Below are 18,021 nucleotides of genomic sequence, written 5' to 3' on the forward strand. Positions count from 1 at the left end.
AAACAAACAAAATAGCACAGTTGGTTAGGAGCCAGTAAAACAGCAGCCATCCCCTCCGGTGCAATTATATATCCTTTCCATAAGTTTACATGTATGAAATGCCAAAGCTATCAGCCTATAGTTTGGACCAGTAGGGTCTTTCTTCCCTGGTTTGTCGGCACTACTACAGCCTGCTTCGATATGTCAGGCAGTTTCCTTATTGTAAAAGCCCAATACTTTCCCCATTGCAGTGTCACTGAGATGAGACATCATGATGTAAAACATCTCATCCTTCCCATGAGATCCTACCCCAGCTTTAGCTATAACTCTCTTCATCTCAGCCAAGGTAAAAGGAGTATTCAATGCATCCTCCACCACTTCTCTCTGTTCCAGGACCCCAGGATGTTCTCCGCTGCCCCTCTTCTGTCAGATTACTTGAGCTGTGTACCTTAATAAATGCCTGAGCCAACATTTCTGCCTTCTCCATATCTCTCACTGCAACAGCCTCACCACTTTTCTGCATAGGGAGATCCCAATCTCGTCTGACCCCACTCATCCTCTTAATTGCACTTCTGTTTAACTGGTGAGGTAAGTATTTGTTAGCGTAAATATGAGACTGCAACAGCCCTTCAAATTTGGCAGAGTTTAGCACTGGCAAGGCAAATACCAGGGTGTTTTCTAGGCCAACCGGCCACAAGATGGCGTTATGATTCCTTTTATGTCGTTTGTCAGACAAACGGTTGTGACTAGATGTAGACCTGAAGTGACTTTTCGTAGCACGTGAATTATCCTAACCTGTTATGTAAGTTCTCCTAACCTGCTAGGAAAAAGTCACTTCCGGTTGTAGCTGTAGTCCCTCTAGTAAGAACCCCGCTATATCTATTGACTAAAAAGAGAAGACCTTAAAGACTTTGGATAGTAAAACGTCATCTGTTTTTAGTAAATATATATGGCTACATGCAGGGGAGAGTGTAGTGCAGTGGCTCATATGGTTATCACTGTATAAAAGGCAATATGCATTGATAATGCACAACACACTGTGGTAAAATACAAAAACACTTTCTTCAACCATTTTTAAAAAGTAATGGTTCCTTATGAGTCTAATGATGCCTTCATGAACGATTGAACATAGGCGTCATCTCCACAGCCTAATGAAACCATTCTGAAACTGTGGTATGGTATTTATTAAAGGATTGAAAGGGGATATAACTTATACACAGTTGGGAAACAAAACTAGTTTCATAGAACCTTCAAATAAACAGAATTTCATTATCTATTTCAAGTAATTATTCAATACTACATGAATTATAGCTGATTTACATTGAGGTCCTTCTCTTTGGTTTTTAAAGGCATGTACTGTACATATATAAATAAAGGTATTAGATATAAAGAGTATTCATAGTGTGTTGTAGTAGTGTTGATTGAGCTGCATGAGAGAATATACATAACAGTACAGTAGTACTGATATACAGGTAACTGCCAAAATAAAGGAAGAACCAACATAAAGTTTTGTAATAGGGCGCTGAGCCACTACGAGCTAGAACAGCTTCAATGCACTTTGGCATATATTCTGCAGTCTTGAACTCTATTGGAGGGATGCAACACTATTCGTCCATGAGAAATTCCATCATTTGTTGTTTTTATTGATGGTGGTGGAAAAGGCTGCCTCAGGCCCCGCTCCAGAATCTCCCATAATTGGATTGAGATCTGGTGACTGAGACGGCCATGGCATATGGTTTACATCATTTTCATGCTCAACAAACATTCCGTGACCATTTGTGCCCTATGGATGGGGTCATTGTCATCCTATGGGGGCATAGCCATGGTAGGCAAAACAATGTCCTGTCCAGCATTTTTTGCTGTTTATTGCAGGAACCACACCTGTGTGGAAACACCTGTTTTCAATATACTTTTGTGTCCCTCATTTACTCAAGTGTTTCCATTACTTTGGCTGTTGCCTGTATCTTTGTGAGAGTAAGTGAACTATGATTGCATGTGTGTCTGTGTGTGTATACAATAGGCAGGTTTCCATTGACCCAGGTTTATTGGACAAAAGCAATGTCGCAACATTGTGATGTGTAATGGAAACGGCAGACATAGGAGACATTTCTAAACATTGACAACATTTTAAATGGTTCGACAGCGGTGGATTTTTCTTTAGTCAGTCAAACGTAATTTATTGTTTAAGATTATGGTCAAAACAGTTTTGAAAAAAGAATGATTGCCGAATCATTTTTGAAGGTATGCAAGGAACGAGATGTCACCGCGTAACTATAAAACGACATTCACAATATATATCAAAATGTGTATGAGCATGCTGATGGTCACCCCGACACCCCAAACCACGGCTTTGGCTGTTCTCTGTGACTGATAGAGGCCCTCTCCTCCCGCTGCCATTTTGGCCCTCTCACTACAGCGGAAGTCAATTGAATTTTATGTCGTTTTGACTGCAGGCCTGTTGTAGAACATGAAGCCTCTAAGCCTGACCCCACCGCTTTATTCCCCTGACCATCCCACCCCTAACACACTGGCATTGTTACTCCTCGTGAGTTCCGGGGTGACTGAGGTAAAAACAAAGAATGAGAAACAGAGTTAAACTGTTGCTACCTTCACTCCGCACCAGCACAACCAAGCAGCAGCAAGCGATAATGCAAAAAACACCTTAACTTCCCCTGTTGACTTCCTACTCTCTCTTTCTCTCTTGTGTTCTCTTTCTGTATATCTCTCTAATTATCTCTTCCTCTGTTGATTGACAAATCAATGAACCAGTAAATCATACAAACTACCAATCATATTAATCTATTTCTCTTATCTATTTAGCCATCTACAATATGTAATGAGCCTCGATTAAGATGATCAGTTTTATAAAGTATCAGAGGTGTCAGTTTAGACAATGTTCACAGTAAAAGTGTAGTTTCCAGATGTAAAATGTAAAGTTGTCTGAACATGTATAGCCTATTTGACTGAAATAAATATTTTATTGCCTAGTTTTGAGACTACATAAGGCATTTTAAGGCAGCATAGTAACTTCAAAATATAACTCAGAAAATCCAAATGAATTTAGTTATTAACTTGACCTGATATGACTGTCCCTTGTGGCAAGAAGTGACATCCCAGATATTCAAATACTACCTAGACAACACATAATAAATGTCTCCTATATACAGTGCCTTTGGAAAGTATTCAGACCACTTGACTTTTTCCACATTTTGTTACGTTACAGCCTTATTCTAAAATGTATTAAATTGTTTTTCCCCCCTCATCAATCTACACACAATACCCCAAAACGACAAAGCAAAAACTGTTTTTTAGAAATTGCAGCTAATTTATAAAATATAAAAAACTGAAATATAACATTTACATAAGGTCTCAGACCCTTTGCTCAGTACTTTGTTGAAGCACCTTTGGCAGCGATTACAGCCTCGAGTCGTCTTGGGTATGACGCTACAAGCTTGGCACAACTGTATTTAGGGGGTTTCTCCCACTCTTCTCTGCAGGTCCATTCAAGCTCTGTCAGGTTGAATGGGGAATGTTGCATCACAGCTATTTTCAGGTCTCTTCAGAGATGTTTGATCGGGTTCAAGTCCGGGCTCTGGCTGGGCCACTCAAGTACATTCAGAGACTTGTCTCGAAACCTCTCCTTAGTTGTCTTGGCTGTGTGCTTAGGGTCGTTGTCCTGTTGTAAGTTGACCCTTCACCCCAGTCTGAGGTCCCGAGCGCTCTGGAGCAGGTTTTCATCAAGGATCTCTCTGTACCTTGCTCCGTTCATCTTTGCCTCGATCCTGACTAGTCTCCCAGTCCCTGCCGCTGAAAAACATCCCCACAGCATGCTGCCACCACCATGCTTCACCATAGGGATGGTGCCAGGTTTACTCCAGATGTCACGCTTGGCATTCAGGCCAAGGAGTTCAATCTTGGTTCCATCAGACGAGAGAATCTTGCTTCTCATGGTCTGAGAGTCTTTAGGTGCCTTTTGCCAAACTCCAAGCAGGCTGTCATGTGCCTTTTACTGAGGAGTGGCTTCCGTCTGGTCACTCTACCATAAAGGCCTGATTGGTGGAGTGCTGCAGAGATGGTTGTCCTTCTGGAAGGTTCTCCCATCTCCACAGAGGAACTCTAGAGCTCTGAGTGACTATCGGGTTCTTGGTCACCTCCCTTTGGCCGGGCGGCAAGCTCTAGGAAGAGTCTTGGTGGTTCCAAACTTCTTCCATTTAAGAATGATGGAGGCCAGTGTGTTCTTGGGGACCTTCAATGCTTTAGAAATGTTTTGGTACCCTTCCCCAGATCTGTGCCTCAACACAGTCCTGTCTCGGAGCTCTACGGACAATTCCTTCAACCTCATGGCTTGGTTTTTGCACTGGCATGCACTGTCCACTGTGGACATATAGACAGGTGTGTGCCTTTCCAAATCATGTCCAATCAATTGAATTTACCACAGGTAAACTCCAATGAAGTGGTAGAAACATCTCAAGGCTGGTCAATGGAAACAGGATGTACTTGAGCTCAATTTCGAGTATCATAGAAAAAAGTTTGAATACTTATGTAAATAAGGTATCTGTTTTAATTTTTATTTTACTTTGCAAAATCTAAAAATCTGTTTTCACTTTGTCATTATGGGGTATTTTGTGTAGATTGCTGCGAAAAAAATTATATTTAATCAATTTTAGAAAAATGCTGTGACCTAACAAAATGTGGAAAAAGTCGAGGGGTCTGAATACTTTCCGAAGGCACTGTATTATTGATCTAAAAGCGCAGATTGACTCTTTCATTAAATCAGTTTGATTTAATATAATATGGTTTTATGATTTTGTGGTAGAAATACACATTGTTACCAGTTGTAAATAAGTTGTTAAAATGAAAACGAGGAGCAGACAACAGTCAAACATGAAAACCATTTCACAAATCAATTGGAAGAAAAAGCTTGTCAACATGTCTCAAACTACTTTCTGTACCACATTTTCACATAGAAAGTGTTACAGAAAAATGATGTAATTATGAACTATTTATTCCATCTGTTCTGAGACATCATTAAACTTGTTTGTGGATCCGCAGGGTATGTGGGTACCGCATATTGAGACACTGCACTCTCTCCTATGTGAGTTCTCTGATGTGACTTCATTTTGGAGCGCTGGGTGAAGCATTTCCCACACTGTGTGCACTCATACGGTTTCTCCCCAGTGTGGACCAGAGCATGTCTGATCAGGTTGCACTGCTGGGTGAAACTCCTGCCACACTGTTCGCAGGTGTACGGTTTCTCTCCGGTGTGACTCCGGAGGTGTACTTTGAGCTCGCTGAAACGCTGGAAGCTCTTACCACAGAAGGTGCAGCTGAAACGCCTCTCGGTGGTGCCGCCTGATCTCCACTGAGTCCTCATTCTCTTCACCATGTTAAAACTACTGTGACTCAGGCTGTATCCAGAGAAGGTGGAGGTGGTGGCCATGTTTGACCCTGTCATGCACTCACTCAATCTCACAGTCGCTTCTGAAGCCCTGTATTGATGCTGCCTTGACTGTAGAGCTAAACTATTTCCTTCATTACTTGAATTCAGCATCTCACTGCTCTGTCCCTCTGGCATCTGTTGTCTAGTCTCATCAGCCAATGTCCCTACATGTCTTTTCATGTGTTTTGCAGCACTGAACATGTTAGCATGTGGTTTCCATATAGAAGAGTGAAGCGATGGCCCTACATCATCTGTCATAGTAGGAACAGATGGCAGCCCACTATGAGATGGGAAAATTGAGATATTCTGAGAGTACTCTTCTGTGGAATGAAAGGAGAAATCTGGGTGGCCACCAGGGTCAGTGTCTCTGCCTGGATCCACAGAGGTCCACAGCTGCCCATCAGACTCATCCATGACAAACTGGTCAGGACCTGCCAGGGTCGTGGTCTGATCCAGCTCCTCCTCTTTCACCATCACTAGCTCTAGTGAGTCCTCATCTGGCCGGTGCTGCTCTGTGCTGAACACCTCTGTAGATGCGAGCTGGGGTGTTCCTGGTTCATCTGGACGATCAGAATTGGGGTAATGTTCCACTGAGTTCTCTGGGAGATATATTGGGTTGTGTGATGGAGTCCTCATCACAGTGCCGTTGCTCAAAGGATGGTGGTTTCCCAGGCTTTGAACCAGACTCTAAAGATTTGGCGATAAACATAAAATAGAGATTACAAAAGACCCTTAACAGCAAAACATGACTGCTTTAGAACTGACTGTATGTCCGTGAGCTACATATGCCAGAACATAAAACACCCAACACCAATGTAGCAATTTGGAACGTGCATACCACCACACCCACACAGTCTTCCATAGACAGACAGAGCAGTGCCCCTTATGGTCACACCCACCCTCTCCAGTGATCCTGAGCTCTTCCTGAGGGTCAGTCTTCCACACGTCCTCTGCTGTCTCCTCATCTTTGATCAGTATGGGTTCAGTCTCCACTCTCTGCTCCACATCTGTAGGCTGTAACAGGGACTGAGGTTATTACTCTGGACACACACCATATCTAACCCTTTTCATACTCATGAATCACACAAAAGTGATAAAATCTCCTGATAATCCAATATCAGAATTGATCCAAGAGGCCAGCCAGGTCTCTGTAATTGTAAAAGGTGATGTATCACACCTGGGGTTGAGAGTCCTCCTCAACAGCCAGCTCTTCGTCTCTGCACTGTGAGTTACTCCTCTGCTTGTTCAAAACAATCTTGACTGGATATGAAGATCTCTCTGAAGCCACGGGGTAAAAACCTAGAAAATAATTGTATTCAATGAAATATTAGGCATAATCACACATTCCATGTATTTTTTTCAGTTGTTCCATGGTGCAATCAAATAGCGCTCAAGAACCCAAGGGGGCATAGCCAGTTTACAGCCAGTCCCCCTTTTGGGTTCTCAGCTGATGGGACGAACCACAGCTGGCTCCATATGAACTACAATTCCGATGCGCTGTTTAATCCCAACACACTGTCTACGCAAATATGCCTCACTTGCCATACGGTTTTGGAAACCTTCAGAACTTAACTTTTATAAGCGAGAAAGAATCTTTCAAATACGAAAGATATACTTACTATGCGCAGTTTAGCAAAATTGCACCCGATTGTTTTCACACACCGCCTCAGCTACAACACATCCTCACCTTGCGCTTGCATATCCATTGGACTATTCCATTCCACATTTCTGGTGTTTCTCAATATACAGCCGGGTCCAACTTTCCTAAACGGCGTACAGTAACTTATCTTATGTATTTGAAAAATGATTTCTCACTTATATTAAAGCCAAGTTCCAAATGTTTATAAAGAAAAATGGTATTGCGTGTGAGGCGTATTTGCTTTTCGAAAGAACATTTGGGGAGCGTCAGGGAACGCCTATGGAGCAAGATAGCTGCCAAAGGTTGAACGTACGTATCGTTAGGATCATAAGAAAAGTCATGCGTGAAACACGAAACGTAAACGTTAAATTAGAAACGCACAAACCCTATGTTAAGACTATGAATTAACATTAACACGTTCAATTCTTACTTTACGTCTCCCTTTACTCAGTTACAGATCTTTTTTATACGTACAAACGTTGTCAGTAATGTGGCATCTGCAAAGGACATGAACCCAATGTAGCTAGTCAATCAAGCAACAATAGCCCAGACGTTAGAGCTGCTTTGCAGCTTTCGGTTTCATTTATAAAATAAAAGTCTAGAGCTTGTTTTAGAATTGGTATATTTGATTGCTGTCTGATTTGTATATACTACTGGTTATGATTCATTATTCCTGGTATACACTACTGGTTATGATTCATTATTCCTGGTATACACTACTGGTTATGATTCATTATTCCTGGTATACACTACTACTAGCCAGCTACACGTTCAAAGTCAACAACGCAGCCACTGCTAGCTAGCCTACTCCACCAGCCAGCAGTACTGTATCATTTTAGTCAATAACATTTTTGCAACGTAAGCTTAACTTCCTGAACATTCGAGACGTGTAGTCCACTTGTCACTCCAATCTCATTTGCATTAGCGTAGCCTCTTCTGTAGCTTGTCTACTATGTGTCTGCCTATCCCTGTTCTCTCTCCTCTGCACAGGCCATACAAACGCTCCACACCGCGTGGCCGCTGCCACTCTAACCTGGTGGTCCCAGCGCGCACGACCCACGTGGAGTTCCAGGTCTCCGGCAGCCTCTGGAACTGCCGGTCTGCGGCCAACAAGGCTGAGTTCATCTCAGCCTATGCTACCCTCCAGTCCCTAGACTTCCTGGCGCTGACGGAAACATGGATCACCACAGATAACACTGCTACTCCTACTGCTCTCTCCTCGTCTGACTACGTGTTCTCGCATACCCCTAGAGCATCGAGCCAGCGGGGTGGTGGCACTGGAATCCTCATCTCTCCCAAGTGGACATTCTCTCTTTCTCCCCTGACCCATCTGTCTATCTCCTCATTTGAATTCCATGCTGTCACAGTTACCAGCCCTTTCAAGCTTAACATCCTTATCATTTATCGCCCTCCAGGTTCCCTTGGAGAGTTCATCAATGAGCTTGACGCCTTGATAAGTTCCTTTCCTGAGGATGGCTCACCTCTCACAGTTCTGGGTGACTTTAACCTCCCCACGTCTACCTTCGACTCATTCCTCTCTGCCTCCTTCTTTCCACTCCTCTCCTCTTTCGACCTCACCCTCTCACCTTCCCCCCCTACTCACAAGGCAGGCAATACGCTTGACCTCATCTTTACTAGATGCTGTTCTTCCACTAATCTCATTGCAACTCCCCTCCAAGTCTCCGACCACTACCTTGTATCCTTTTCCCTCTTGCTCTCATCCAACACTTCTCACTCTGCCCCTACTCGGATGGTATTGCGCCGTCCCAACCTTCGCTCTCTCTCTCCCGCTACTCTCTCCTCTTCCATCCTATCATCTCTTCCCTCTGCTCAAACCTTCTCCAACCTATCTCCTGATTCTGCCTCCTCAACCCTCCTCTCCTCCCTCTCTGCATCCTTTGATTTCCTCTGTCCCCTATCCTCCAGGCCGGCTCGGTCCTCCCCTCCTGCTCCGTGGCTCGACGACTCACTGCGAGCTCACAGAACAGGGCTCCGGGCAGCCGAGCGGAAATGGAGGAAAACTCGCCTCCCTGCGGACCTGGCATCCTTTCACTCCCTCCTCTCTACATTTTCCTCTTCTGTCTCTGCTGCTAAAGCCACTTTCTACCACTCTAAACTCCAAGCATCTGCCTCTAACCCTAGGAAGCTCTTTGCTACCTTCTCCTCCCTCCTGAATCCTCCTCCCCCTCCCCCCCCCCCCCTCCTCCCTCTCTGCGGATGACTTCGTCAACCATTTTGAAAAGAAGGTTGACGACATCCGATCCTCGTTTGCTAAGTCAAACGACACTGCTGGTCCTGCTCACACTGCCCTACCCTGTGCTTTGACCTCTTTCTCCCCTCTCTCTCCAGATGAAATCTCGCGTCTTGTGACGGCCGGCCGCCCAACAACCTGCCCACTTGACCCTATCCCCTCCTCTCTTCTCCAGACCATTTCCGGAGACCTTCTCCCCTACCTCACCTCGCTCATCAACGCATCCTTGACCGCTGGCTACGTCCCTTCCGTCTTCAAGAGAGCGAGAGTTGCACCCCTTCTGAAAAAACCTACACTCGATCCCTCCGATGTCAACAACTACAGGCCAGTATCCCTTCTTTCCTTTCTCTCCAAAACTCTTGAACGCGCCGTGCTTGGCCAGCTCTCTTGCTATCTCTCTCAGAATGACCTTCTTGATCCTAATCAGTCAGGTTTCAAGACTGGGCATTCAACTGAGACTGCTCTTCTCTGTGTCACGGAGGCTCTCCGCACTGCTAAAGCTAACTCTCTCTCCTCTGCTCTCATCCTTCTAGACCTATCTGCTGCCTTTGATACCGTGAACCATCAGATCCTCCTCTCCACCCTCTCCGAGCTGGGCATCTCCGGCACCGCGCACGCTTGGATTGCGTCCTACCTGACAGGTCGCTCCTACCAGGTGGCGTGGCGAGAATCTGTCTCCGCACCACGTGCTCTCACCACTGGTGTCCCCCAGGGCTCTGTTCTTGGCCCACTCCTATTCTCGCTATACACCAAGTCACTTGGCTCTGTCATATCCTCACATGGTCTCTCATATCATTGCTATGCAGATGACACACAATTAATCTTCTCCTTTCCCCCTTCTGACAACCAGGTGGCGAATCGCATCTCTGCATGTCTGGCAGACATATCAGTGTGGATGACGGATCACCACCTCAAGCTGAACCTCGGCAAGACGGAGCTGCTCTTCCTCCCGGGGAAGGACTGCCCGTTCCATGATCTCGCCATCACGGTTGACAACTCCCTTGTGTCCTCCTCCCAGAGTGCTAAGAGCCTTGGCGTGACCCTGGACAACACCCTGTCGTTCTCCACCAACATCAAGGCGGTGACCCGATCCTGTAGGTTCATGCTCTACAACATTCGCAGAGTACGACCCTGCCTCACACAGGAAGCGGCGCAGGTCCTAATCCAGGCACTTGTCATCTCCCGTCTGGATTACTGCAACTCGCTGTTGGCTGGGCTCCCTGCCTGTGCCATTAAACCCCTACAACTCATCCAGAACGCCGCAGCCCGTCTGGTGTTCAACCTTCCCAAGTTCTCTCACGTCACCCCGCTCCTCCGCTCTCTCCACTGGCTTCCAGTCGAAGCTCGCATCCGCTACAAGACCATGGTGCTTGCCTACGGAGCTGTGAGGGGAACGGCACCTCCGTACCTTCAGGCTCTGATCAGGCCCTACACCCAAACAAGGGCACTCCGTTCATCCACCTCTGGCCTGCTCGCCTCCCTACCTCTGAGGAAGCACAGTTCCCGCTCAGCCCAGTCAAAACTGTTCGCTGCTCTGGCACCCCAATGGTGGAACAAGCTCCCTCACGACGCCAGGACAGCGGAGTCAATCACCACCTTCCGGAGACACCTGAAACCCCACCTCTTCAAGGAATACCTGGGATAGGATAAAGTAATCCTTCTAACCCCCCCCTTAAAAGATTTAGATGCACTATTGTAAAGTGGTTGTTCCACTGGATATTATAGGTGAATGCACCAATTTGTAAGTCGCTCTGGATAAGAGCGTCTGCTAAATGACTAAAATGTAAAAAAAATGGTTATGATTCATTATTCCTGGTATACACTACTGGTTATGATTCATTATTCCTGGTATACACTACTGGTTATGATTCATTATTCCTGGTAGATACAACTGGTTATGATTGCAGAGAGAACCCAGAGAATGGGATGGTGCAATATTGAATTAGTCATATTTTGATAGGGTGCATGCATGGAGATGTCAATGTCAGCCAGAAGTATACCCATGCTGTAGAGATATACCTAGCGAACTGAAACGTCATAATACAGCTAGTGCTATCTAAACTTATGCTGGCAAACAAATCCATTACATTAGCTACCTAAATGTGAAGTCAACTCAACTGAGGCGTAAAAGAGAATGGAGACTTTTAACTGTTTTTTTTAAATACTGTGTTATGCTTGTTCGTGTAGCACTCCTCACAAGCCGTTTGGTGTATGTTTTTTTGTTGGTGAGATGAAACTGCCAAAACTCTGAAAGGTATTATTGTACATCAGAATTGCAACACAAGATTATGATTGTTTTATTACAAAAAACACATGGAAGGGGTAACATTAAAGTATTAGAACATGAAGGACAAACAATACAGCATCAAGACACTATCAAACATGTATCAGTCTTTCCGCAACAGAGCCATCCTTATGTGTGAGGGTGCGTGTGCATGATGGTGATATAAAATATATGTCATAGTTTCCTTTTTCATGATCACAATCTCGTGAAACCCGAACCCTCCAAGATCCCCCCCACAGTTCCCCAATAGCTGTCCCTCAACCCTTCGAGACCCCTCCCCTCCAATAAAAATACAATTAACTCCATTCCCCACTCCCAAGAACCCCCCAATGCACCAGCAACCAAGAGAATAAACTAAAGAGAAAAAAGGTAAAGACAGAAGAAAACAGCAAACAACAATGCAATAAAAAATCTAACAAAATAATAAATTTAAAACAAAGGACATCAAGGACAACTGAAATCATAACAGCAATGCCAACTGTATATGTTTGTGTGCATGTCTGGCACTATTACATGTATGTGTGTGTTCTTGTATGTGTTTATTTGAATGAGAGTGTGTATATGCATGTGTACAAACACCTGCACGGCATCAGCCTCAGGCAAACCAGCATTAGTTGTAAAAACACTGCCACTTAGTGTCATTCAAATGTACTTTTATTATGTTTTATTTTGACTTTTTTCCCCTTTATCTTTTGACCACCATTCTCTCTCTCACAGAAACTCCACTCCCTTGTCTCCAATTCCACATACCAACCCTCAGCTTCCCTCAGCCCATCCCATCTATCTCTGCTGGACACCCACTTCGTGTTTCTACACAACACATATCTTTCAACTATGCTATGATGTTTAACGTACAATTTCAATCTATCTAATCGAATAGAATCTACAGATTGCGTGTTGAAGATAAATACTTTTACTAAGAGTATAAGTACAGTGGGGCAAAAAAGTATTTAGTCAGCCATCAATTGTGCAAGTTGTCCCACTTAAAAAGATGAGAGAGGCCTGTAATTTTCATCATAGGTACACGTCAACTATGACAGACAAAATGAGAATTTTTTTCCAGAAAATCACATTGTAGGATTTTTAATGAATTTATTTGCAAATTTTAGCTGAAAAGCACGAAGTCTTGAATCTTGCGTTGTTTTATATATCAACTCATACACCCTGTACCATGGAATCGGTACATCAAAAATCTCTTCCCAACTATTTTGCAATCTGTATGGCACAGGTGTCAACATCCTGGTCCTCAAAAGAAACTGGTATACTTTTCAAACATCCAACACCTTTTCATAGATCTTTCCCATGAATACAGGTATTTTATCAACCAGCACATTTGAGTTAAGCCATAATATTTGTTGTAATATTTGTTCTATCTTTTCAGGGGGATGAAATTGAAATTGTAGCCAGCTCTGCAATGCTTGTTTGAAAAAGAAAGATACTTTGAAAAAAGGATCATTTTCAACTAATCTAAAATGAGCCATGGCAATCTGCACAAAGGCAAAAAGGCCATTTCTAAACAATGGATGAGCTTTTCTTGTTAATCTACTTGAGAACCATTTAGGGTTTAAGTACAACTTTTGAATGAGTGAAGCTTTTAGAGAGAGGTTTAGTCCTTTTATATTGAATAATCTCAACCCACCCTATTCATATTCATTATATAGATAGGCTCGTTATAATTTGTCTGGTTTAGCGTCCCAGATAAAGCTAAACGTTTTTTGCTCATATGATTTGAAAAACGAATCATCAGGAGTAGGCAGCGCCATAAGTAAGTGAGTAAACTGAGATATGACTAATGAGTTAATCAGGGCAATTCTTCCATAAATAGACAGGTATTTACCTCTCCATGGTTGCAGGATCTTGTCTATTTTTACAAGTTTTCTATTGAAATTCATTGTGGAGAGCTTATTTATATATCTTTTGTGATATGAATACCGAGTATGTCTACTTCACCATCAGCCCATTTTATAGGTAAGCTGAAGGGTAATGTAAAAGTTGTATTTTTTAAGGATCCAATAGGTTTTAGTCCAGAGAGTACAGAAAAGTTTATATCTTTAATGAGACATTGCAGGGATCTAGCTTGCGGACTTAACATAAAACGTGAATCATCGGCATACATGGACACCTTTGTTTTTAAACCTTGGATTCCTAATCCTCTAATGTTGTTATTAGATCTGATTTGAATAGCTAGCATATCGATGGCCATAACAAATAGATTGTTTAACTCCGCTTGACAATTCAAAACTCTGAGAAGTAGCCGTTATTTACTATTTTACACCTGGGGTTGCTATACATTATTTTTACCCATTTCATAAGAGAATTACCAAAATTTAAAAAATTCAGGCATTTATAAATAAAATCCAGTCTTACTTTATCAAGTGCCTTTTCAAAATCCGCTATAAATACCATTCCTGGCTCCTTATATGTTTCATGATGTTCTATTATTTCTAGTAGTTGTTGTATATTATTTCCCATGTATCGTCCATGTAAAAAACCTGTCTGATCAGGATGAACAATACCCGGTAAAACCCTTTTAATTCTGAGTGCTATGCATTTTGCTAGTATTTTTGCATCACAACATTTGTTCAAGCCTAAAATGTTAGTCCATAATCTTATCATGGTGTTTGTATGTTCACAGATGAAATTTCATGTTTATGTTTCAGACATGGCTTTTCTTACGATCCGAACAATTTACGTATTGATTTTATTACGATCTTAACGATACCTACGTTCAACCTTTTAGCAGGTATCTGGCTACATAAATGCACCTCAGGCGGCAGACAGCTTCGTGATTAGACTACAATATTTAACATTTCCATCTATTGCAGGGATGGGAAACTTTGATGGGGTGGGGGATACAAAACATCTGAACTCATCATGAGGGGCTGCAGTGGCTGGTGGGTCTGTGTAGCCACATCCACACATGAAGTTAGCATCCTCAACCTCATTCCGTCAGTAGAGGATGCCTGGTTATTCTTTGAAAGTGCTTTCCTCACCATCTTAAATAAGCATGCCCCTTTCAAAAAATGTAGAACCAGGAACAGATATAGCCCTTTGTTCACTCCAGACCTGACTGCCCTTAACTCACACAAAAACATCCTGTGGCGTACTGCATTAGCATCGAATAGCCCCCGTGATATGCAACTTTTCAGGGAAGTTAGGAACCAATATACACAGGCAGTTAGGAAAGCAAAGGCTAGCTTTTTCAAACAGAAATTTGCATCCTGTAGCACAAACTCCAAAAAGTTCTGGGACACTGTAAAGTCCATGGGGAATAAGAGCACCTCCTCCCAGCTGCCCACTGCACTGAGGCTAGGAAACACTGTTACCACCGATAAATCCACGATAATTGAGAATTTCAATAAGCATTTTTCTACGTCTGGCCATGCTTTCCACCTGGCTACCCCTAATCCGGTCAATAGCCCTGCACCCCCCACAGCAACTTGCCCAAGCCTCCCCCATTTCTCCTTCACCCAAATCCAGATAGCTGATGTTCTGAAAGAGCTGCAAAATCTGGACCTCTACAAATCAGCCGGGCTAGACAATCTGGACCCTCTCTTTCTAAAATTATCTGCCGAAATGGCTGCAACCCCTATTACTAGCCTGTTCAACTTCTCTTTCGTATCGTCTGAGATGCCCAAAGATTGAAAAGCTGCCGCGGTCATCCCCCTCTTCAAAGAGGGAGATACTCTAGACCCAAACTGCTACAGACCTATATCTATCCTACCCTGCCTTTCTAAGGTCTTCGAAAGCCAAGTTAACAAACAGATCACCGACCATTTCGAATCCCACCGTAACTTCTCCGCTATGCAATCTGGTTTCCGAGCTGGTCATGGGTGCACCTCAGCCCCACTCAAGGTCCTAAACGATATCATAACCGCCATTGATAAGAGACAATACTATGCAGGCGTATTCATCAACCTGGCCAAGGCTTTCGACTCTGTCAATCACCACATTCTTATCGGCAGACTCAACAGCCTTGGTTTCTCAAATGATTGCCTCGCCTGGTTCACCAACTACTTCTCAGACAGAGTTCAGTGTGTCAAATCAGAGGGCCTGTTGTCCGGACCTCTGGCAGTCTCTATGGGGGTGCCACAGGGTTAAATTCTCGGGCCGACTTTTTTCTCTGTACAAATCAATGATGTCGCTCTTGCTGCTGGTGATTGATTCCCTGATCCACCTCTACGCAGACAACACCATTCTGTATACTTCTGGCCTTTCTTTGGACACTGTGTTAACTAACCTCCAGACGAGCTTCAATGCCATACAACTCTCCTTCCGTGGCCTCCAACTGCTCTTAAATGCAAGTAAAACTAAATGCATGCTCTTCAACCGATCGCTGCCTACACCTGCCTGCCCGTCCAGCATCACTACTCTGGACGGTTCTGACTTAGAATATGTGGACAACTACAAATACCTAGGTGACTGGTTAGACTGTAAACTCTCCTTCCAGACTCACATTAAGCATCTCCAATCCAAAATTACATCTGGAATCGGCTTCCTATTTCGCAACAAAGCATACTTCACTCATGCTGCCAAACATACCCTTGTAAAAATGACCATCCTACCGATCCTCAACTTCGGCCATGTCATTTACAAAATAGCCTCCAACACTCTACTCAGCAAAGTGGATGCAGTCTATCACAGTGCCATCCATTTTGTCACCAAAGCCCCATATACTACCCACCACTGCGACCTGTACGCTCTCGTTGGCTGGCCCTCGCTTCATATTCGTCGCCAAACCCACTGGCTCCAGGTCATCTATAAGTCTTTGCTAGGTAAAGCCCCGCCTTATCTCAGCTCACTGGTCACCATAGCAGCACCCACTTGTAGCACGCGCTCCAGCAGGTATATTTCACTGGTCACCCCCAAAGCCAATTCCTCCTTTGGCCACCTTTCCTTCCAGTTCTCTGCTGCCAATGACTGGAACGAACTGCAAAAATCACTGAAGCTGGAGACTCATATCTCCCTCACTAACTTTATGCACCAGCTGTCAGAGCAGCTCACAGATCACTGCACACGTACATAGCCCATCTGTAAAGTGCCCATCCAACTACCCCATCCGCAAACTATTATTTATTTTGCTCTTTTGCACCCCAGTATCTCTACTTGCACACTCATCTTCTGCACAGCTATCACTCCAGGGTTTAATTGCTATATTGTAATTATTTTGCCACTATGGCCTATTTATTGCCTTACCTCCCTTATCCTACCTCATTTGCACACACTGTATATAGACTTTTTCTATTGTATTATTGACTGTATGTTTGTTTATTCCATATGTAACTCTGTGTTGTTGTTTGTGTCGCACTGCTTTGCTTTATCTTGGCCAGGACGCAGTTGTAGATAGCCTATCTGGTTAAATAAAGGTGAAATAAAAAAATAAGTACATTTTTTTGCCATAGGGTGGAGAGAAATGTTTGCCGTTTTTAATATGATATCTGAGCGAGAGTGACTAACAAAATCAATGCAGATCCCATCGGTAATTCAACCATAATTACTTCAAGTTTAGACAGCCCCTTACGAAAAAAGATTGCAGTATAACTGCAGTATAACTGTACTTAGAATGCGGTATAACTGCAGTATGCTGCAAATACTGCGACCAAAATACCTTTTTTTTACTGCAGTAATTTTGCAGTTCAACTGCAGTACACTGCAGTTATTCTGCAATTACTGCACACAAAATACCACAGTTGACTGCAGTTACTGCACTTTTACTGCAGTTTCAAAACTGCAATCTTCTTTTGTAAGTTGCTGGCTAGACTAATTTACCAGTCTAAAAAAAAGTTAGCTAACATGGGCAGATTGAGTGACTGACATAAGAGAACTGCTGATGCATTGTGTATTCTACTATTCTAACTCTCAACAGTAAATTGAGACCCCGCTAGTTGCCCATCCCTGGTCTATTGAATGGGCTAGCAATCAAATTACCATGAATAAGACGTCATCAACTACCTTTTCTCCTGACTCGTTGTGTTTTCTTCAGCTCGCTCTCCATCACTTGACACTTCCTTTTCAGTAAATCAATATCTCGCTGGCTTTGGGTCATTTCCAAACGTATAACAGCACAGCTATCATCTACACGTTGGTTTATTTCTGCTACAGCTGCTTTAGCTAAAACCTCCATTAAGGATACCAACTGCGCCTGAAAATTGCAGCTGGCCATCTTGTTCAGCCAGTATTCTCTGTGATTAAGTAAATAGTCTAAAAATCTCGAGCCAATGTGGAATAAACAATCCGTTAATTTCAATTTCTCACACTATGGTAAATGTTATTTGCCCAATTTGGCATTTGTTAAGAGATCGATTGAAGAAATAGACGTTGATCAATTCCAACAATGTTCAAAAGGGAGATACGTGCGCAATCGCACTTCCGTTCAACTTGTGACGTAAGTATTTAGTACCGTAAATATGAGACCGCAAAAGCCCTTC

At 43.4% G+C, this 18,021-nt stretch overlaps 1 protein-coding gene across 1 annotated transcript; it reads right to left on the reverse strand.

Moving 5' to 3' along the window:
• Positions 1-1,145: 1,145 nt before the first annotated feature.
• On the reverse strand, positions 1,146-17,962 carry LOC123723953 (uncharacterized). Its single transcript, XM_082960941.1, has 4 exons — positions 17,546-17,962; positions 6,597-6,718; positions 6,319-6,433; positions 1,146-6,106 (listed from the first exon to the last, which is right to left on the reverse strand). Exons 3-4 carry the CDS (start codon positions 6,382-6,384, stop codon positions 4,979-4,981), a joined length of 1,194 nt encoding a protein of 397 aa, XP_082817067.1. The 5' UTR covers positions 6,385-6,433; positions 6,597-6,718; positions 17,546-17,962; the 3' UTR covers positions 1,146-4,978.
• Positions 17,963-18,021: the final 59 nt, after the last annotated feature.

The sequence above is a fragment of the Salmo salar genome, chromosome 14 (assembly GCF_965601325.2).
Source record: "Salmo salar chromosome 14, fSalSal1, whole genome shotgun sequence".
NCBI lineage: Eukaryota > Metazoa > Chordata > Actinopteri > Salmoniformes > Salmonidae > Salmo > Salmo salar.

Coding starts and splice junctions, on each gene's coding strand:
- LOC123723953 (XM_082960941.1), bottom strand. CDS start 6,384: ATGAGGAGACAGCAGAGGACGTGTGGAAGACTGACCCTCAGGAAGAGC. Junction 6,107..6,318: donor GCTCAGGATCACTGGAGAGG/GTGGGTGTGACC, acceptor CCAAATCTTTAG/AGTCTGGTTCAAAGCCTGGG.